Below are 23,470 nucleotides of genomic sequence, written 5' to 3' on the forward strand. Positions count from 1 at the left end.
TCGAGTTTATCTATTACATACATTAAAAAATCCAAAAAGATAAATCTGTCCTCTTTATAATATTAGTATAGATAAAATTTGCGTACCTGTATTCAAGCAGAACAAGATATGGTTCGCGTTAAATTCAACTTTTTTTTTTGCTTTATGTGATGTTGCAATAAAATAATCTTTATACTCGACTGTATACCTACTACCTATATTGTTTTCTTTATGAATGCATTGGACATGGGTAAATGTTTGTGTATAATTTGTTTTTTGTTATACATGCATCTGTATTTGTATTTTGTTATACATGCATATAAAAAACCCGCGTTGGAGCAGCGTAGTGGACTAAGCTCTTATCTTTCTCCTATATGGAGAAAGAGGCCTATGCCTGGCAGTGGAATATTAGAGGCTGAAAAGCGTGAAGCGTGAAATTATAGGAGATATTTGAATAATTATTTAAGCAAGGAAGTAAGCAAAGCACCTATTTTGTGTTCCAAAAATTTTAAAATCATTTTAAAAAATATATACAGGCTACAAAGTGTACAAAAATATCAATAAATCATCTCCAAATTTATTACAGCTTATAATAAAAAACAATATTGTAGGAAATTCCGTAAAAATAAAATCTGATTTGTCAATTTTCTGTAACGAATACGGATATCGGATGTCGCGTAAAAAATTTAGAGTCTCTCAGAACGACTGAGGTAGGGCACAGCAGGAATTTCCTGCTCAAAATATGGAGCAGCCCAACTGGGGTAGTACCTCGACCTTACAGAAGATCACAGCAAAATAATACTGTTTTCAAGCAGTATTGTGTTCCTGTTGGTGAGTAAGGTGACCAGAGCTCCTGGGGAGATTGGGGATTGGGTCGGCAACGCGCTTGCGATGCTTCTGGTGTTGCAGGTGTCTATAAGCTATGGTAATCGCTTACCATCAGGTGAGCCGTACGCTTGTTTGCCGACCTAGTGACATAAAAAAAGCGACTGAGAAATTTACTGTTTAATTTGAATACCAAAGTTAATTCCTATATTAATACAGCTTTCTTATAAATATTTTACATCTACGAGTATTACAAGCGGACTATCGGAATAATAACTTAGAATAAAGCGAGAATGACACTGAATTTAAATGTGAACAGAGGTGATGGTTGTTGACAAATGTAGAAAATTTAAAATAATATTCAGAACAAAATTATAGATGGTAGTTAGGTAGCATGGATAAAATAGTACACAGTAGGGTGCTATTAATTCAAATAAATGAATAAATGAACTATATTAACTTTATACTTATAAACTAAAGCGAAACATACGAGTAACTAAAACTCAAATTGTTTTTTCTAAAACGTAATCGACAATCGCTACTTAACGTAGTATACGAGTAGTTGCTTGGTACACCCTGATACTTACAATTTTTATTTTAAATTTTATCAATTATTTTGTAAGAATTAAAAAAATAGGGAACCATTAAATAATCACGAAATAAATTGAAAAAGTTTGTCATTAGTCACCACACGATTGCTTATTAAAAAAGCAAAAGTTTAAATTTTGTTGAAATAACCTTTTTTTTATGGTAGTATTTTGTACTCTTTAATCATTTATGTCACGTTACATCTCGTTTCTATGTTGTCGTGTTTTACAGAGAGTAAGCTATATTAAAATCGGCGGCCATAATACGAAATTAATAAAAATTTAATCCCTTGCACAACCGTGTACAAAGCCATGCAATATTCTCGTCAATATCTAACGACGGTTGAAGCAAGTATGTTTTTATTTATTTATTGACTTTTGGTGGACGTATATTATATTCTAAGATATCGATTAAGAAGCTGTTGAAGTTTTTATAGTGAATTAATCTTGAAAAGTAAACAAATAGTCTCATAATTTTTGTTTGTAAAACTTTTCGATGGCAACGTAATCCTCCTTTCCAACATTGCAAGTTTTTTTTTATTATACAAATAGGTCGGCTTATTTCGCTCTGATGACTGTTTATCAATTTATTTATTTTTATATAACTAGTTCGCCAAACAAGCGTACGGCTTACTTGGTAAGTGATTACTACGATTTAGCTTATAGACGCCTGACACACAAGAAGCATTGCAAGCGCGTTGCCGATCCTACCCCCAAACCCCTTAGGAGCTCTGGTCACCTGAGGGCTCCTGACTTACTATAGGAACACAAAGCTGTTTGAAAGCACTATATTATATAGGTGTGATCTTCTTTAAGTACGAGGAGTTCCCCAGTCGGCCTGATTTGAGATTTTGCCTGACTCTGGATTTTGAGCATGATATTTCCTGTATTGCCTTACCCCAGTTAACTGACTAATAAAGTTAAGTGAGTAATAAATAATGAGTTTTAAAATTTCTCGACATATTAAATTGTATACAGTTTTATTCTGCCGTATACTACGGACTCCTAAAATAGAATTATTATCGTTAAATACGGATTATACCCACGCTAAGGCTTGCGTGTCAATATAACGTTGATCATATAAAGTGGCGATCGCTTGCTGTGAGATCCGATTGATTTTCGCGATTTTATTGGTTATTTTTGTTTACACATAAAAGAAAAAATAGTACATACAAATAGATTGAACAAAATTTAATAAACGCATTAAATTCACATTGAAAAATAAAATCAATATCAGTTTTCGTTTCAGGACTTACCGCGATTGTCATTTGGAAAATCCCGATATTTCGGCGACGTCATAGACGCCAATGTCTAGACCATAATATTTCAAAATTATAATCGCGTATAAGTAAAAGTTTTTGTCGCTATCAAGCTAGCTATACTTTTTATTAACTATTTGTTGAAACGGTAGAAAAATATTCTGAAATTGGCTTTATAAGGAGGAGTCTCATTATTTTATTTCACATAATCTTTAAGTTGCAACGGCGAGCAAAAACAACGGTGTATTCATAGCAACCGTTCCTACATTGTTTGAAAAGCATATTGTGACAACTGAAAAGTGTATTAATTCCACTCAAGTGAGCTCTCTCGGCAAATATTTTGAGTGGACTGGAACAACAACGTCAAAATTTCTCGATATAGCGAAAGGGATGCTATCCCAAAGGATTCAGATAAACAGTTTAAGTATTCTCTTTGGCAAACTTTGAATACGAAATTGAATTCACAAAATAAATACTTAAGAAAACAAATGAGACAGGGTGTCTTAGTTATTCTCAAGATAACAAAACGATTTAACATCAAAAGATAATATAAGATGTTCAATAACCTTTGAATAGTCATTCGCATTTGTGCTTTATTATATTATGGAAGTATATTTTCTGGTGTTGTATCGAAATTCACATTGACACAAATTATGCTAATAACAATGACCTTGTTTGTTTTGTGTTAATAAATTGTTGGATGCTATGGTTATCTTTAAAAATATGTTATCGAAAATTATCGTTATCGTCACATTTTATCAACTCGTGTAATGTACTTATAGTTTTTTTTTTTTTTTTTTTGTAAAATATCTGTATTTGATATGCAGGAAAAACCTTAAGTGTTGAATTTATTTATTTAGTTGATTGATCTTATCTTGATTTCCCTAATTTATAGTTATAATCTTTTATCTCTTACTATTATTTTTTTATCTTAAAAAATATATCAATTAAATTCGGTCTGTTCCTGGTCTGCAAAGATACGATCCAGTTTCATGGAAACGCTGGAGTACTCGCTAAACTGTAAAAAAAGCTAATAATTCTCGCTGTATTTCGCTGACTGTGTCATCTTCAAGCATTGTCATAATCCTGGTAAATTCTTCAGGGAATGACTTTAGAACAATTAAAATTATAAGGCAGAGACACCACTTTTATAACCTTTTTCTTTTTAAAATTAAAACAAACGCGAAACAATTGATTTGAATTTTTGGGTAATAAATTTAAAAACGATCATTAATGTACATTTTCAGTTTTTTATGAAATCTTCAAAATAAAAAAAGTTTTGTATGTAAATTATGTGGCATTAAATATTCTTCAATTTAATCTTTATTTCGTAAAGCTAAAGTTACAGTCCAGTGTATATTGTATGTAGAATGATAGAAAGATAGAATATACTTTATTGCACACTATTCAGTAAAGATTTACATAAAACAGTTATTTACACATATTGTATGTATATAGTTATATGCGTATTTATCCAATAAAGTCTTAGTATCAATGTGTATCGAAATAAGTTTATGTTTCAATACATAATATAACGTTCAATAATTAACGTATATTATTGTGTAATTATTTTTAATAATGTTCAAAGATCACAGATCATTTTCAGTTTGGTTGAATAGTTTATATTAAATAATAAAAATTTACGAAATACTAGCTACTAATATAGCTTAAAAGCTATTGCGTGGTACAAGGCAAAATATTAATGTTACAAATATGTAGATGTTGTCCTGTGTTACTGTGTCATTACCGTTTCTGAATTTTTCATTTCATAAGAATCTTCCACAAATTATTAAAAAAAAAAAAAACTAAAAATTGGCTAGAATAAGTCCCGCTGTTTAGTTTCCATCTTTTCAGATTGCGTTTTATTTATTTAATATATAAAATTCTCGTGTCGCGGTGTTTGTAGTTAAACTCCAGCGAAACGGCTTGACCGATTCTCATGAAATTTTGTGTGTATATTGGGTAGTTCTGAAAATCGAACAACATCTCTTTTTCATCCCCCTAAATGTTCAACGTTTCATCAACGTTTGCTGAGTCAGCTAGTATAGATTATATAATTTGTCAATAAGCATGTATTAATAACACCACACTGAAAGAGTCTTGTTAATAAAAATTAGAAGGAAAAAGACTTAATTGTCATATTGTCGGTATTACAGCGTGTCACGCAGACGACATTGTGGTTATAGCATTATAAAATGTAGATGCCAGAGTCGAATAGTATATTATATCTTGCAAGGGACGATGACGCGACGCCCGAGGGTAAAGTAGTCCGTGCGTAGGGATAAAATAGAAGACTTTTGATACAAGACGCTAATGGTTTAACATGGCGAACACATTGTTACTTTTATGTCTGAGATAACAAATTTAATGGCTCAAAAAGAAGAGATAAAAATAATATTAAACAGCTTTTATTTAAAGTTATAAATAGAGTTATTATTTATTTTGAATTTATAATTTGAATTGACTATGCATGTTGACGAAATACTTAAAATTAGTTTAGAACTTTAACTGAGGTAGGGCACAGCAGGAAATTTCCTGCTCAAAAAATGGAGCAGTCCGACTGGGGTACCTTAATCTTATAGAAGATCACGGTTAAATAATACTACTTTCAATTAGTGTTGTGTTCCTGGTGGTGAGTAAGGTCACCAGAGCTTCTAGGGGGAATTGGGGGTAGGGTCGGCAACGCGCTTGCGATACTTAATGTGTTGAAGACGTCAATAAACTACGGTACGGTCGCTTACGTTAGTCGTACGCATGTATGCCGACTTAGTTATATATATATATATATATATATATAGACGACTAACGAAGTAACTGTTTTTATTTTAATATCTCGCAAGATTGCTATTTCAATAAATAGTTCGTTTAATCCATGGGTTTGAATTCGTTCGCATAAGAGGCGATTTTAGTTTTACAACATGGCATAGTCTGAAACATGCACGTTTAAGTTTTTTGACAATGTTTAGATGATGACGAAATATTAAGTTCTTTTGATAATTGACGATAATGTTTGTTCTAATATATGGAATGTTAAGTGTATCAAATAATACTTTATATTAATGTTTTATCGCTTCAGCCTGTAATATCTCACTGTTAGGTATAGGCCACTTTCCTTATGTAGGAGAAGGATCTTAATCCACCATGCTGCTCCAATGCGGGTTGGCGTAACGTAGTAACGATCAGAGATTCAGCTGATTGAGATGTTTCATGGTGATATACAAATATACACAAGAATACATTTTGCATATCTGACACGTATGAAGCAAAATTACAGGTACATATCTACCGGAATAGTATCTTTAGGAGTATATTTAGTAATATGAACGTATGTTTGAGCTGAAAATTTCTGTTGAATAGATAGATGCACAGACGTCTATGAGGTTCTCACCAATTTAACAGGTATGCGCAAGAACACGGGGTATGCAGATGTTAATGAAATTATTTCTGGGAAAGTAAGATCTGAGACGGGTGCATTGCCCTTGGAGCGAGAAATTTGCATTTTGAATACTAATGACTGCCTGCACTCACAGGCGACAAGGCATAAGCACTATAGAATAATAATAAAACAGCGTAAAGTGTAATTACTGATACCAAAAGCTGTTAGTTAGTACTTAAGACGTTATTGCTTTGCATGAGATGCGACAGTCAGGTTTATTTGCATATCGTTGAGTTTTTGAACGATCGTTCGCTTTTAGTAGTCCGTTACACCTTGCAATACTGCTGGGACGCTAATTGCCCGATAAAAAAGCTAACGTTTTACCTCTATCAAACTTGTTACCTCATTCACTTAATATTTTGTATACAATATCTTGGTTGTGATTACGTTGCGGGTTACGTACGTTGTGGTGAGTGTTATAGGATATGAATAATAATATCATGTGTTATAGAATATGACTAAACCCGTGTCGAAACATAACGCTTGTATAATTAGCACCAACTAAAATAATTGGTATTTAAATGTCATTTTAACTAATATCTATGGTTGATGTGAAATAATTTTTATTTAGAACTTAATACACTCGGTGATTTCGTTATAAATTCTAAGTATATTTTATAATGATAAAATCATATCATGTTATTTGACGAATGAATATCAATTATACATATTTTTGACTAAAGTTTTATTTATTACTAGCGACCCACCCCGGCTTCACACGGCTCAATGCTGATACTAAATATACTACAGAATGTCTTTATTTATAGTATGAAGCTAGCTTATAGCATGGTTATTAACATAAAAACAATAATATTCAAATATGCGTCGTTAGATTACACGTTGTTGCAGAATGCGTTGAAGAAATAAAGGTTCACTGCTCGTTCCCGTAGGTGATAGCGAGATAATATGTAGCCTATATGTTGACCCGACTTTTTAATAATATTCGCGCAAAATTTGAAGTAAATCCATGCAGTACTTTTTGAGTTTATCCCGGACATACATAAAGACAAACAGAAAAAACAGACAAACAGACAAAAATTCTAAAAACTATATTTTTGGCTTTGGTATTGATTGTAGATCACACCCCAAGTATTATTAAAAAAAAAATATTCAATGTACAGTTTTGACTTTCCTACCATTTTATTATAAGTATAGATACGAATAAAATTTAAATTGTCTTTATTTTACATTACACAAGTTTACTAAGATACATATTTGTAAACTAGATTCTATCTACATACTTACACCCGTGATTCCTCTCGTTATTACATTTTTTAAATTAAGTATGTAAGACAAAGTATGTTTAAATCAGCTTAACATCATGTTTATAAATTCATGGAAGGCTTTAAATTGTGTAGACCTTATACTAAAGGTTATATGTACATAATCTGTTTTTTTCGGAACTGAAACTCAAAAAACTTTAGATATTTAAGGAATTTTATTTAAGAAAATGTATTATAGCAAATTTACTGTCAAAAATAAATTTTAGAAATCAATAAAGAAACTAAAATCAAGTTTGATTTTTATGCCCTCTTCCAAACGAAACTTACCGAATTTCGGGATAAAATGTATCCAGTGTCCTTACTTATATAGGAACTCAATTAAAGTGTTTTCAAAAAATAGATAAATAGAAAAAAAATATATAAAATAGCATACATCTTAAAGTACCATCAAAAAATCTTTAAAAAGATTATAAGTATAGACTAAATTAAAATTTAAATACTTATTTCGTAAATAAAGATCATTTTATAGTTTAAAACATTTATTTCAAATTTAGTCTAAAATATATATATCACTGAATTAGCTCTAGCTAACCCCCCAAACGTTGCTTTGCTATATATATTATTAGCCCCTTAATCCCCCTTATAACGTAGGGGTATTAAAAATAGATGTTGACCGATTTTCAGACCTACCCAATATGCACAGAAAATTTCATAAAAATCGATCCAGCTGTTTCGGAGGAGTGTGGTAACTAACATTTTGACACGAGAATTTTATATATAAGATAATATATTAGCAATAAATTCATTTCCAATAAAGCCAGGTTTCCGGTATTTATATGCCTACTTAATTTAGGATTCCCCTAGGTCGAATACGAAAACAAAGTATGTTCGTTCACTTTCTCATATCTGATATCATTTGCATGAAAATTTCATTATGTGAGCTCCCCACATATTGACAATGTCAAAACATTCTGGAACATTCCACGTACAAAAAGCGGTGAAGTGTACGTCGTATTGAGTATTTTCCTATATACCACGCACGTGGAGTACCACTAAATTTATAACATGAATAAATATAAAAGTTCTTTATGAATTATTTGGATAACAATTATTCACCTGTCAAAAATAGCCAAAAAATTAAACAAAATATCAAGAAGTATCTATTTTCCATATAAATGTGTTAATTAAGCTTTAAAAAACTGTCGCGATTATTTTTAGTAATTTTATGACTTATCATATATATATATTCTACGTATAAATATGTTTGTATGAATATAGATAAGAGGAAATGTAGTGTGATATTATATTTAACTAGCTGCTGCCCGCGACGTCGTCTGCGTGAACGCTATACAGCACCATAAATACCTACGATTATACCTTTTAAAATAACATTCATTTACCCGTTTACTACTTTACATTTCATATCTACAGAAAAATCTTATAGATGGCGCTGCTTTAAAATTGTCTGGTCTACTTATATTTATTTAATTATGTTTATCGGCTTAATTACTTATATTGCGTGATTTTTATAGTGTGAAGCTAGCTTATGTAGCATGTTTATTAACATAATAACAACAACATTCAAATATGCGTCGTTAGATTACACGTTGTTACAGAATGCGTTGAAGAAATAAAGGTTCACTGCTCGTTCCCTTAGGTGATAGCGAGATAGTATGTAGCCAATATGTTGACCCGACTTCTTAATAATATTGGTGCCAAATTTGAAGTAAATCCATGCGGTACTTTTTGAGTTTATCTCGGACATACATACAGACAAACAGACAAACAGATTCTAAAAACTATATTTTTGGCTTCGGTATCGATTGTAGATCACACCCCAAGTATTCTTTTAAAAAAATATTCAATGTACAGTTTTGACTTTCCTACCATTTTATTATATGTATAGATAGTATAAATTATTTTGGTAGTTAACGACAAGCCACGATTTCGATCCATTTTAGATGTTTGTAGATTAATTAACCTATCAAGTTTAAGCTTGCTATTTCTTAAGAAAATTAATAATTCGTTCAAAACTATGGCAACAAGTGCTATGTTCAAATAAACAAAAATTTGTCACACTATTGTATTAAAAAATTTACTGTAAGCGGCAGTGACGTGAAATTTTTTTTAAAGGGCCTTAATTCGTTTTAAAATTTCTTGATTGTTTTTCTAGATTTTAAATTTTGAAGAACTTGGATAGTTATAACATTAAGTATAATTAAAGAGGCTTTTAAAATAATATATGTTTTTACAACATGAAAAACGGTTAAACATTTTTTCAATATGTAAAACTATACGAAAAAACGGTTTTTGCTTACGGTATCCCGGAAAGTTGGATGGCAATGGGCCCAGTTTAGTCGGGACAAAACGATAAGCAGTGCTTTTATTAAATTTTCTCGCATCGTCTGACTAATGTTGGCCAGCTGACGCGTATCCGACAGAATTACTTTCTCTTTTTCATTCGTTTGTAAAATTTATACGGATTGCTAAATAATTCTGTGGAGTAGTCGTTTGTTTTTTGTCAAATATTATTTATGCATATAAATTCGTCTATTGTTTTTTTTTTGTCATCAGCCTTTTTTAATTATTTTATAAACAATATCCACGGGATCTTAGGTGCCTATATAGCGTGCGTTTTCTTACAATAGTTTAATTTCAGACCAGCAGTTCTAAAACTGTCTAGAATTGCTAGGATGGTTCAACACTGACAGATTTTCATTGTTATCATGATATTAAATATGTATGCAATAAATATATTAAACATGTAATAAATATATAATAAATATTTATTTTATGTTTAATCATATCAGCTTATGGACTATCAATATTGTGAGGTTTTATAGTTATAAAAGAATAAAAATACATAATCGCCCTTTTTTTTTGGAAATATTTTAAATATTCTACTACTAGGTAAATACCTCCAATCCTCCAACAGAAAATAAGTTAAAAGTTTATTTTACTACGCTTCTCCACTGCCTTTGGGCAGAAGTGCATGCGCTGTATTGCACGTGAATTTGAAATTTTCTAGAAAAAGTTATGATGCTTATTATCTAATTAAGTCATCTGTAAGTATTAAGGGTTACCCATATAAGAGTAGCATGATCTTTGTTAGTTGGTTATTATAACAAGGCATTGAAGCTTTGTGTGGTTTCTGAGATATTATGGCAGAATAACAGAAGCATAAACCCAAACAAAGAAATTATATGTATAAATACACACATCCACGACATCCACTCTAAGTAATTTTTTCAGAAATTTTATAAGATAAGACTATCAAACTATTAACGCTCTTGTAATTTTGTGACAAAAGAGCTTAAGTTCTATCAACATTTACACAAAATTGTACTCTTTTGTAAAAAAATAAACAAAGTCAAAATAATTGTATACCTTATTATAAGGTATATTTATAAAAATACAACTTCTTACTTTCCATATTTTGATATAAATACCTATATTAGTTTTGAATGTAAAATTAGTAACGTATAAGCCATATAAAGTAATCTTTATTTTTTATATAAAATTATTTAAAAGATAAACACAGAATTGTCTTTAATTTAAATTGGAACCCTCTTTAACAAGCCTGTTAACCAATAAACCGCTCAATTATGTTATTTATTGGTTAAATTCAATTCAATCAATCTAAATGATCCAATAAGGTAAAAAGACTTAAAAGGCGAACGATTTTGAACATCCACAATAGCAAAACGTTTGTTCTTGTTCACATTAATTAAGAATGTTATTTGCGAGCACTACAGATCGGAGCCCTCGGAGCGTCGATTCCACGAAATTCATTAATTAATTTAAACATTCATGCTTAATTATCGGACTCTTCAATTAAAATCGTTTTAAATTTGTTGCTTTATTTGTTCTCTCGTTAAATTTCGTACAAGTAGCGTATTCCGTTGAATCTATGTTTACATGCCCATATCCCCGTGATGGTAATTAACGAGTTAATTATATTATAGTTTGTATTTTTTTGCCATGATTTATAAATTATTCTTAGTGAACAAATATTACGAAACCACTTTTAAAAAAGTCTACGATTGTTATATGAAAGCAAAGACTATTTTCGAATAAGAGACGATAATAATATACGATTTATTGGAGACGGATAACTTCTATATAATGATCTAATTTAGTTTTAATAAAAGCGTATTTTGAATATTTATTTTCTATTTATTTATTACCATAGAAAGCGATAATGTACGTAACACTCACGATAATCTTTATCGCTTCAGTGGCTCAAAAACTTTTAATGGTTAAACTTGTAGTCGATAATGTCTCCGTTGATGGTTTCCACATTCACACCGTACCAGCTATAGGTGAAATGTTAATAGAAATACCTTTATTATCAATATTTAAATATTAACGAAATAAAAAAAAAACATTAAGCTAATCAACAGTGGATAAGTTTGTAGTAGCCGATGTATCAGATATCCTCCGTCGTGTTCTGCACAATATGTTAAGTTTGGTTTTGAGATAATCCGAGCAATTTATCAGAAACAACTGTAGGCCTTTGTGTGGTTGCTGGTTTTACATTATACGCGATGTGGTCTGGCCACTAGGTTCGACTGGATTTGGAACAGCAGTCTTTTAAATAAACTGATCGTTTTTCCGTTGTTTCAATTTCGAGTCCCTTAGAATGGATTAATAAATAGGAAAAAATACCTTAGAAGACGGAAAACAAAAGAAGATATTCGGATGATCGAGGAAGGCTGAGATTTTTGAATTTGGTTTATGAACTAATGATCACGAATTTATGCTTCCAAGACAAATATTTATGTAGGTCATGCGTCTCTAAGTTTGGAGCGTTTGTGTTTGAGTTGTACACGTTTTAAGAAGTCTCTTTTTACTTTTATTGAATTATTATTCTTATTTTTTATAATTTCCAGGTACATTTATAATTTGTTTTTACATAAAACCGGTGAAACTTTAGTCTAATTGAAAGTAGGATTGGTACCTACAAATTAATAATTTATTCGTAACCTTATATTTATTGACAAAATATACAGAATCATTTCCTATCATGTATGTCTAGTTCAGTAGTAAAACTATTTTGTGCTTAACTACAGATTCTATTTAACAACTGACTGTTTTATGTGGGTTAGAAAATATAATACGTATATAGATGTGGTTTAATTTAATGCCCCACTCTGTTATTTACACAGTATGTATGATTTTTCTTATTTATACAGACTTATATTAATAAAATATGTCTTTATTTTAAAAATCAACAAGTAATTCTTAAAAGTATGTACTTTAAAATGCAATAAAAATACTGCCTGTGTAATAAGACGACACATAGGTACGCCCTACAATGAAATCCTCGTTATAGCGTAGAAATTTTCTACTCCAATACGACGGAACGGTTATTCTTATAATATTTACATTTACATTATTATTTTTTTATTAAGACATTATTTCTAATAAAATATAAAATGAATAAACGCTTCTTAAAATAACGTTATTGAAATTGTAATTAAAATCGATATTGATAAAAATGAACGCTGAAAGGCCAACATTTGACCGAAACGTACTTCGAACGTAACTTTCGAACGACTAAGAAAATAAAACAATATATTCACGAAAAAATAAAACTGCGCGAAAGGGTCCGGTTTAAATATACTTATGTGCATTTTTTTTGAATTTATGTGTTTTATTTTAATTAAAAAATGTTTACAGCAATTTAACAGTGCATGTTCTTCTAAGGTACAAAGGTGAGCGTTCAGGATTTGGATTTTTCCTTAAGTACTAATAAATTTACTATCAAGCCGATAGTGTTAGTGCAAGACTAAAAGTTTTCATACAATAATCTCATTAACTATTAATAAGTAACTCATTTTCAACTTCTTTAGTTCTCGATTTACTTACCAACGGCATATGCAGTTAAGAATTGGCCTATTTTGAATTAATATGTCAAGACTACCGTATTAGTTACTTAGTTTTAATTATATCTAAATTTTTGTTATTCTTTTCAATAACTACTTATACCATGTAAGTTCTAATATTTAATTCGTTCATATTTATTAGTCTAGATTCGTTTATGTGTTTGTTGTTTATTAATGTGTAGTAATGAGCTAGTTGTGTAATTATTATATTTAAGTTAATAAGGAAAAGTATTTTATTAAAATGTTCTCGCTAGAGTTGGTTTTAAAAGTCGTTACCCTTCACACAGAAGAGTCGTATAAATGTAAATGTAATGCTTACGATATTTCAAGATAAACGTCTTATGGGTAACATAAATATTACGAGAACAGTAGTTGACTCTGATTTTAGTACAAACACAAGTTACCATTGAGGACGTTTCGGTATTGTTTAAAAAGCATATTGGGAAAAATGAATATCAGTAGAGCCAACGCGTATGTTACGCCTGAGGCTAGTGTTTAGCCCAAGATTTATTATTTTTTATTTGTAATTTTAACACTGAAACATATTTAGCCTTCATCGATTTGTCTATGTAAGATCATCTAGATCATCACTTTACACAACTCTATTATTTCAGTTACAAGTACCGTCCGTAAATATAACAGTTGACCACGAAAAATGTAATGGTTGCAGGTATGACGAACTTTTAAAATAGTTCTATGCACTTGTTGTTTATGCTGTGTGGTTACGGCATCCAAGAATATAGCCACCCCCTCTCTTCCCGTGGGTGTCGTAAGAGGCGATTAAGGGATAACACAGTTCCACTACAGTACAGTTCGAGCAGTGGACTGTATAGGCTGTAATGATTAAAAGCTAAACGGAACGGGAGATGCAGGTTCGATCCCCGCTGGAACGGTCGATTTTTGATATGATGTTCAAAAATGTTTAGAATTCCTAATGTGTGTATAACACAAAAATAAATCGTACAAATTAAAAATGGCATGGTGTCGTCTCCTGTCAAAGATTTTCATTGTAATATGAAACTTTGAATAGTTACGGGTTTCAGTAAAGAACTCACTATAGACGACGCCACGGTTCGCTTAAACCGAATATAAAATCATCATATCCAAAAAAAAAAAAATCGATCGTTCTAACGGGTACATCGTTCCATAGCTTAATTGGCTAGAGCACCGACACGGTCAGTCGGAGATGCAGGTTCGATCCCCGCTGGAACGGTCGATTTTTGATATGATATTCAAAAATGTTTAGAACACCTACATTTAAGTAAGGTTGTAAAACCTAAAATATTATGACTTTTTTTTCCTAAATATTGTATATTATTATGTAATAATGTAATATGTAATGTAATAAAATTACGCCAAATGATTTAAATATCCTACTATTGTCTAAAGTTACATGATTTTGTCAAAGAGAAGAATGTTAGGCTTATTTCACTAAAATTTTCTTCTGTGGGCAGTCACGTACCTTTTATGTAAACATATGTATCTCAGAATTATTCCCTTCACACATGCGGTTTTATTCAAGACGTTTTTTATATGTGTTGAGCACGAGTTGAATTTATACATGAACACATTTAAATTCAATAGTGCTTGCTTAGATTTTATGTCCGGTAATAAATAAAATCGAGTAAATTCCCGTTTTTCTTAGGTGAAAATCTTTAGATTACTCTAAATAATTACATTTTATGAATAAACTATGTTATTTAAGTCTTTAGTCCAAACTTGTTTCATGAACATTACGTAAAATTAATTTAAGCTATTGATTTACGCACACATAAGCGAAACTTTATTAACCGACTTCCAAAAAAGGAGGAGGTTCTGAATTCGATTGTATTTTTTTTAAATGTATGTTACTTCAGAACTTCTGACAGCGTAGACCGATATCGATAAAAAAATAATAATGGAAAGGTGTTGCGTGTCATTTGATCCAATTTAAATTTATTTGAGATTTAACAACTTCTTTTCGAGTTATATTTTATAATGCGTTTTTAATTGACTATTTTTTCGTCAACCTATGTTGTATTATTATACCGCATAACTTTTTACTGGGGTACACCCATTTTGATGATTTTTAATTTAATTGAAAGCTGATGTTTATCATATGGTAACATTTAAATTTCATCGAGATCTGGTTGCAACTTTTTGAGTAATCATTGATAACGCGTATTTACTTGACTATTTTTTCGTCTACGCACCTACTCGTACGTTGTATTACGTGTTGATGTAACTGAAGTCGGTTTTTTTTTTCGTTTGCGAGCAAACACAATTATTTGTTTAGGAAGAGATAGCATGTCATTTTAAAGTGCTCGTCATATTTTCAGGGAAAGTCCATTAGTAAAAAAAAAACATGATTGAAATTTTGGTTTTGGGATACTTGTGTTATTTTTTAATGTATATAAAAATGTCCAAAATATTCCAATCTTTTATCAACAACGATTTTCTATTTTAAGCGTACTAAGAGAACTTCGTTATTCTTCACAATCCTTAACATACCTAATGGAATTTTAAACTGCTTCTTAGGAATAGGTTTGAATTTTAAAAAACTCTTAAGTGTAATTTCTTCAGGGTTTTTTCTATTGATGGGAGAAGTTTAACGTTTTGTTACGAATTTTGTTGCGGTACGATTTGCATTTAAAGAGCTTGTAGCATCGGACGTTATCTTATGGATCCGGCTTAAAGTTACCAGCTAAGAGGTCGCGACAAGAATATTTTTAAAGTGTTCCCAAAGCTTCTATTATTACATTATGTTAATATTTTTCTTTAGCGCTTATTACATATACAGAGAAATGAGGTTCAAAGAGGTGATAGGTTATCTATTATCGCCTAGTCTCACTTACATCAACTTGATTTTCTTTTTGCATTTGTATAACTTTTGTCAAAAACCGACTTTGATAATTCTTTTTAGGTTAGAAAGGAAATGTCCCAAGGGTGGTACCATGACAAGGAAACCAGGATTTGATGATGAGATCCCAGAAAAATCGAGAGAAACCCTCAAAAATCGTAGTGACAACTAGTGCGTTTTTTATTTTTTTCGTCTACTTACGTTGTATTACTTGTCAATGTAATTGAAGACGTTTTTTTTTCGTTTGCAAGCAAATACAATTATTTGTTAGTATTTATAACGTACTTCGAGTAATGGTATGAATACATAAGTATATGGCAACGGTATTTGTTTATATGTCAATAACATAGATCTTCTTTTGTCACAATCAATTTAATTTGTATGTGAGTTATTCCTTGGATTATGTCGATTAAGCTTGCTTTTAATTATTTTAACTTAGTGGTGGTATTTTTTATATTAGTGGATAAAATTTTACATATAGAATAGCAGTAACTCGTGAAAAATCAAACTTTATTTAGATTTTCATGTTTTTTTAGACCAATTTATTGATTACACACACAGTGAGTTCATATCAGTAACTTAAATAATTGATACTATAAATAAAAATAAATAATAATAATTTCAGAATTACAGATTCCAACAGCTCTCAACTCCAAGGGGTATCAAAATAAAATACTCTATGCTTTAGCACATTTCGCCGGAGTTGGCTTCAGGTAGTCAAACTTCAAAGCGGCTTACAAACGGACGCCCCTAGAAAACATTCGTTAATTCACTTTGATGTCCCAGGCCCTTTGCTCTCGGAAAATTCATAACGAGAAAACGCGTCTTAGAACTTTTAACTCGGCGTTAGCTAAAATATCATTAAATGTTCGCAACAATTTTTAATAATTTTCATTGTGTAGGCATTCTACACGAAGGTTGTTTTTTGAAGCGAAATTTAAACAGGATACAAAAATAGTTTGAAATGTTAATTTTCAAAGTTGTAATTGATTCTAATTTATACCGCACCGATTTGATTCTAATTTATACCGCACCGATTTGATTCTAATTTATACCGCAATTTCTCATATTTTTTAAAGTAATTATTTAAATGAAATATGTACAAAGAAGTATTTCAATTTTACGTATTGATTACTTGTAAATGTTAGATAAACGTCTAATTTTTCATATCACGCCTTATTTTATAAAGAACACATTTATAAAGTTTGATTTTTACAACACTTTACTTTTGATATCTAGCAGTCTGTTCAACAACATTCCCAACCCGCGTTACCACTTACCCACCAACCCTACACCCCAACCTTCTCTAAGGTTGAGATTTATCCCTAAACGAACTAAAAATGAAAGATACACCAACAAGAACTAATTAGGTTCTCTGTAATATGTTGACTTAACAAAGTATGATGAATCTAGTATAAACAATGTAATGTTTAATTTGTGTATGCTTATTAACTAATTGAAAATTCCACTATTATTTACTCTAGAGTTATGTTGTATGCATAGCATGTATTCCTTAACACAACAAAAAGACTATCTAAAATATTAATTTTCAGTGAACAATGTAAATATTAAGGTATATTACTTATTATACGAAAATTTATATATTATATACTATACATAAGTGATTTAAATAATTTAATAGTATATTTTAAACTACAAAGAGTGAGTTTGATTTACTTTGTCGACCTCCGTCAGTCTCGACACGTGTTAGTCTAAATGGCCGCAAGACAATCGCAGTACAAAGGGAGAATTTGCTTTGATGATGTTCATTATTTTTTATGAATTCTTACGTACAGCGTAGGTATTCACAAAAGCACGGAGGAAACACAATAGCAGTTTCCTTAGGTTTTGTTACTTGATATTATAATTTTATTATCTATGAATTGTGTTCGATTCTTTTAAGCTTTGCAGATTGCTTCAGCCTGTCACTTCTCACAAGAGCCCTTTTCTCCTTATTAAAGAAGAAGTATTGGAGTTTAACCCACCACACTGCTACACTGCGGGTCGGCGAATATATTTCTTATTTGATTGCTACCAGATGTTCATTACATAAAGGCCAACAACTCTACGTGCTTTCTGAAATAAAGGAGGTGAGACCAACAAGGACATACTCAAATACCAGAAACAACTATTTGTACATACATATACAAATATTAATATACTAGCTGTGCCCGCGACTTCGTCCGCGTGGATTTTAATAAAAAAAGTTATTGTTTAGTTCACCGAGTTATAAAATAAATAAATTTATAAAATAAAAGTAGCTTAAGTTACTCCTTGCTATATTAGGTATCTGCCAGTGAATGTCCTGTCGAAATCGCTCCAGCCGTTTTAGTGATTAGCTGGAACAAACAGACAGACAGACAAAAATTGAAAAAAATGTTATTTTGGTATATGTACCGTGTATACATCCATATGAATTTAGTATAAAGCACTTGTTTTAATATTACAAATAGACACTTCAATTTTATTTATTTGTATAGATTAATTATCATCTAAATGATGTAGTGTGAAAGACTAAGTTTAATAAAAGTATTTATCAAAATACTACTCAACATCTATTTTTCATACCCCTAAGTTATAAGGGGGGGGGAGGGTCAGGTAGTTTTGATATAAAAATCAATTTGTTACTACCAAATGTGCATTTGAAATGTGTGATTAATTTTTATTGTATTCATGGTTCACTGTTTTGGCAATAATGGCTTACTCATTGAAGATAGATATACGTCGTCGCGGACTTTTTTGTAGGGCTAATTAAGATAAACATTTCTCCTGTACATTATATATATGTAAACTCCACAGTTTTAGCAGCGTACGCCAGAATAGCTCGTAGATGGCAGATTTTTTTCCGACTTACTTGACAATTATCGTTATATTTCGGAGAATTCACACACTATGTCAAAAAATTATAGTTTATGTATTAATCTAATGTATAAGCTATATTATTGTAATCTTTCATTAAAATCCATTCAGTACTTTTTGCGTGAAAGAGGAACAATCCATACATCTATACATCCATACATACAAACTTTCGCGTTTATAATATTAGTAGGATTATCTTATATTATATCTGTTACGTGTTATAACTTACTGTACGTTAGATTATCAGGGATATTATAATACGGGTGGCAGTAACTAACAAACTAGGTATGAACTCAGTTACTATCTGGAAACTTTTTCTTTCGTAACCAATAAACTAACTTTATTTGTTTCAACTTCTACGTTATAATTTGCGTTTTATGAAACAATTTACAACAAGCGTTATATTCGAAAATCATTAATATTTTCTCATTATCTAAAACTATTACTTAAAATGTTCATAAGGTTGTTTTGCTACGTTTTTGATTATACAGTTTAAATCGTCTGTCGTGGCGTAGTCTAATAGCTTTATTGTTTCCCTTAAATATAAAAAGCCATATATATATATATATATATATATATATATATATATATATATATATATATATATTTACATTCACAGGTTTGGAACCGATCAATGAAACCTATAACATATTTATTAGCTTTAAAACATTAGTGAAAAAATCCAGTACAGAAATTAAAAACAAAACTTTATACAAGTGACCTATTCATGTTCAAGTAAAACCCATTATAATATTCCGCATGCAGAATACCTGTACAATGATTAATGTGGCAACACATTCATCGGTCGGACTACTTAATACTTATTAAGCTTTCAGCGATATTGCTTTGAAAGGTCGCTGGTTTACAGGCTTTCATAACGTAGATTGAAAGCGATACAAAGCAACCACAAGAACGCTTTGTGGTCCATTTTTTATTTTTGTCCTCGGCTTACGTGTACTAGGAACATAGTCAAGTATCTCGTTTATCAAACAGCAAACATTCCTTGTGGTGACGTAGTTGTGAGGGGTAGAATTATTCTCATTGTGATTATATATATTCTGTTAGGCCACATTATTCTATATTAATGTTATAAGTTTCTTATGTTATTTTATATTAAAATTATAAGCTAACTGTGCACGACAGATTCACTTTCAGTAAATAGGTGTAAACAGTAACTTCGTTACGAATTCACTACAAATTTTACAGAGCAATAACTCAGCTTCTAGACAGTGTAACAAGATAAAATCTCAGACTAGTTTTGAAGTTCTACCTCTTTTACTAGTGCATATAGTGTATTTTGTGTAATATAGTAAAGAAAATATAGACACACGTAAAATTAGAAAAAATATATTCTTTATTTAAGTTGTAGGCTTCACAAACATTATGCACTGTCACTTAACAAAGCATGCAATATTTTTTTATTAATTAATTACAGGTAATGTAAAACTATCTCTAATTGAGAATCTAAATTCCGCTCTGATGTCTGTTTATCTATTTATTTATTACTATACAACTAGGTCAGCAAACAACCATATGGCTCGCCTGATGATAATCGATCACCGTAGCTTGTAGACGCCTGCAACACCAGAAGTATCGCCATCGTCTTTCATTTAGCTGTGACCTTCTGTAAGGTCGAGGTACTTCCTCAGTCGGGGTGCTCAAGACTTTGAGCAGGATATTTCCTGCTAGAATAATAATAATAATAACTGTTAGTCACATTCGTGATATACAAACATCACAAAAAGAGCAAAGAGAGGTAATAAATTTTAATATAAATCATATATCTCTTAACAGTGTTGATTTGTCGGTAAACGAACAGGATAATGAGCCTATGAGGAGAGCTTTGGAGGATGCTATTTTGAAATATAGATCCTTGCCACCAAATATTAGGCCACAGCTACCTCGTTTGCCTATTCACAGACGTAATTTGGCTTTAGTAGGTGTTATGGATAAAATTTTACAACAATATTTAGACAGCAATCAAAATTTATCCGATACTCACTCACTTCTGTACTGTGGAGCTGCAGCTGTTTGTAATGTAGCTAATGTGAAGTTTAAATCAAATAAAATTACTTTACCATCCCATACAGCTCCAGCTTGGCAGGCCAGAATTGAAAAACGAATAAATTTAACCAGAACACTAATAGCCAAATTAACATGTTTCAGGGCAGGTAATAGGCGTCCAAAAATCATGCGGTTTGTACACCAGGCTTTTGCGGGTACAAATATAAGATCCAACGAGTACATAACATCAGTCTCAGAACGCATAGATTTTCTGAAGCAAAAACTCTGTGCATGGGCACTACTAATGTGGTCAATGGTAATTTACCGACCCGAGAATCGATAAATAATTTTTGGCGAAATATTTGGTCGAACCCCATTGACCACATTGAGAGTGATTGGATGGATGTTGTCAGGAGGAGGTGCAGCTCACTTCCACAAATGGAACAAATTAAAATAAATTTAGAAGATATAAGTTATGCAATCCGTTCAACGTCGAATTGGAAATGTCCTGGACTGGACGGATTGCATAACTTTTGGCTTAAATGGTTTCATAGTTCGCACCCCATCCTGGCATCACAATTTCAAAATGCAATTTCAACTAATACTTTACCAAAATTTATGACGACTGGTACCACATTCCTGTTATACAAATCGGGATGTACCGCTGATCCTAAAAACTACCGCCCTATAACTTGCTTACCCACCATCTATAAGCTACTTACATCTGTTCTCGTCGCAAAAATTACAAAACATATTACTGCAAATAATATTTTGGCTACGACTCAGAACGGATGTAAGTCTGGTAGTCGCGGTACCAAGGAACTTCTCCTCATAGACATGACCATATGCCAACAGGTACGTCGAAACCGGAAAAATCTGGCTGCCGCTTGGATTGACTACAAGAAAGCGTATGATTCAGTGCCTCATACATGGCTTATAAAAGTAATGGAGCTATACAAAATTGATGCTGCTTTGTGCTCTTTTCTGAGTAAGTGTATGAGGCAGTGGAACACTTTTTTACGTCATCCGGGTGCGGTTGATGTTTCAGGATCGACTGAACCGATAAGGATTATGCGGGGTATTTTTCAAGGTGATAGTTTGAGTCCATTGTGGTTTTGTCTAGTCTTGAACCCTTTAAGCACTTTATTAGAGGATTCAAGGTTGGGCTTTCACCTTCGTAGAGGAAGCAAAGCAATCTCTCACCTACTTTATATGGATGATTTGAAGCTTTTCGCATCCAAACTACCAGACTTATACAAGTTGTTAAAAATAACAGAAACCTTTAGCACTTGTATAAGAATGGAGTTTGGTGTGGATAAATGCGCTGTCATCCATGTAGAAAGATGTAGAAATGTATCATCACAAAATTTAAAACTTAACAACTCTTTGTCTTTTAGATCTCGCAACGAAGGTGAAACCTATAAATATCTCAGAATGTCAGAGGCATTGGGCATTGATGACGGAGCCATGAAACAACTGGTAAAGGAACGATTCTTTGGCCGGCTGAAGAAAGTTCTCAATAGCTTTCTTTCGGGCGGTAACAAGGTACGTGCCTTTAACAGTTGGGTTATGCCCTTAATCGTCTATACCTTTGGCATTTTGAGATGGACTCAAACGGAATTAGATACCCTTGACCGCCAAGTCCGTAAACTGTTAACAACGTACCGAATACACCATCCTCGATCGTCTGTGATGAGATTATACATCCCACGAAAATGTGGGGGTCGTGGCTTTTCAAACGCTAAAAATCTCCACAATCGTGAGGTGTATAATCTCAGAGAGTACTTTTTAAATATGAAGAGCGATATGCACATGGACGTTGTTGCAGTTGATAGGGGCTTTACTCCGCTGTCCTTAGGCAAAGAAAAATGGCGTAAGCCTATAGTAATGCGTACCGTTGACCGCGTGGCCGTATGGAAGAGCAAGGAATTACATGGCCGGTTCTACAAAGTTCTGACAGACCCAGATGTAGACCAGCCCAGCTCTATATCCTGGTTATAACACGGGAACCTCTTTGGAGAAACCGAAGGTTTTGTCTGTGCAATTATGGACGGAGTTATTAAGACGAATAACTACCGGAAACATATCATGAAAGACGGAACTCCAGACATATGCCGAGCTTGCCATAAGCCTGGAGAATCCATTAGACATGTTGTTTCCGGTTGTAGTCATCTTGCTAACGGTGAGTACTTGCACAGACATAACCAAGTAGCCAGGATTGTATAATCGTGGTTGTTGGTGTATACCAACAACTTGCTATTCGATACGGCCTCGTTGAAAATGAGTTGCCTTATTATAGGTATAGCCCAATGCCATTTCTTGAGAATGGTCGTGCATTGCTCTACTGGGATCGATCTATTGTCACTGACAGGTTTATTAATAAACCTGATATAGTGCTAGTAGACCGATCAGCGCGCCGAGCAATTATTGTTGACATTACAGTTCCACATGACGATAATCTCGTAAAGGCCGAAAAAGAAAAATTAAGTAAATATTTAGACCTTGCCCACGAGATTACCGGCATGTGGAATGTAGACTCAACAATAATTGTTCCTATTGTTGTATCGGTTA

At 31.9% G+C, this 23,470-nt stretch overlaps 1 protein-coding gene across 1 annotated transcript in view; it reads right to left on the reverse strand.

The window, feature by feature from the left end:
• Positions 1 to 6,149, reverse strand: part of LOC123661269 — a 47,573-nt gene extending 41,424 nt beyond the window's left edge. Inside the window, exons 1-2 of the mRNA XM_045596256.1 lie at positions 6,039 to 6,149; positions 2,648 to 2,702 (exon numbers count right to left, since the gene is read on the reverse strand). Of these exons, the coding sequence (XP_045452212.1) occupies positions 2,648 to 2,702; positions 6,039 to 6,149 (166 nt within the window). The remainder of the gene's footprint in view (positions 1 to 2,647; positions 2,703 to 6,038) is intronic.
• Positions 6,150 to 23,470: the final 17,321 nt, after the last annotated feature.

This window comes from Melitaea cinxia, chromosome 16 (assembly GCF_905220565.1).
Source record: "Melitaea cinxia chromosome 16, ilMelCinx1.1, whole genome shotgun sequence".
Classification (NCBI taxonomy): domain Eukaryota; kingdom Metazoa; phylum Arthropoda; class Insecta; order Lepidoptera; family Nymphalidae; genus Melitaea; species Melitaea cinxia.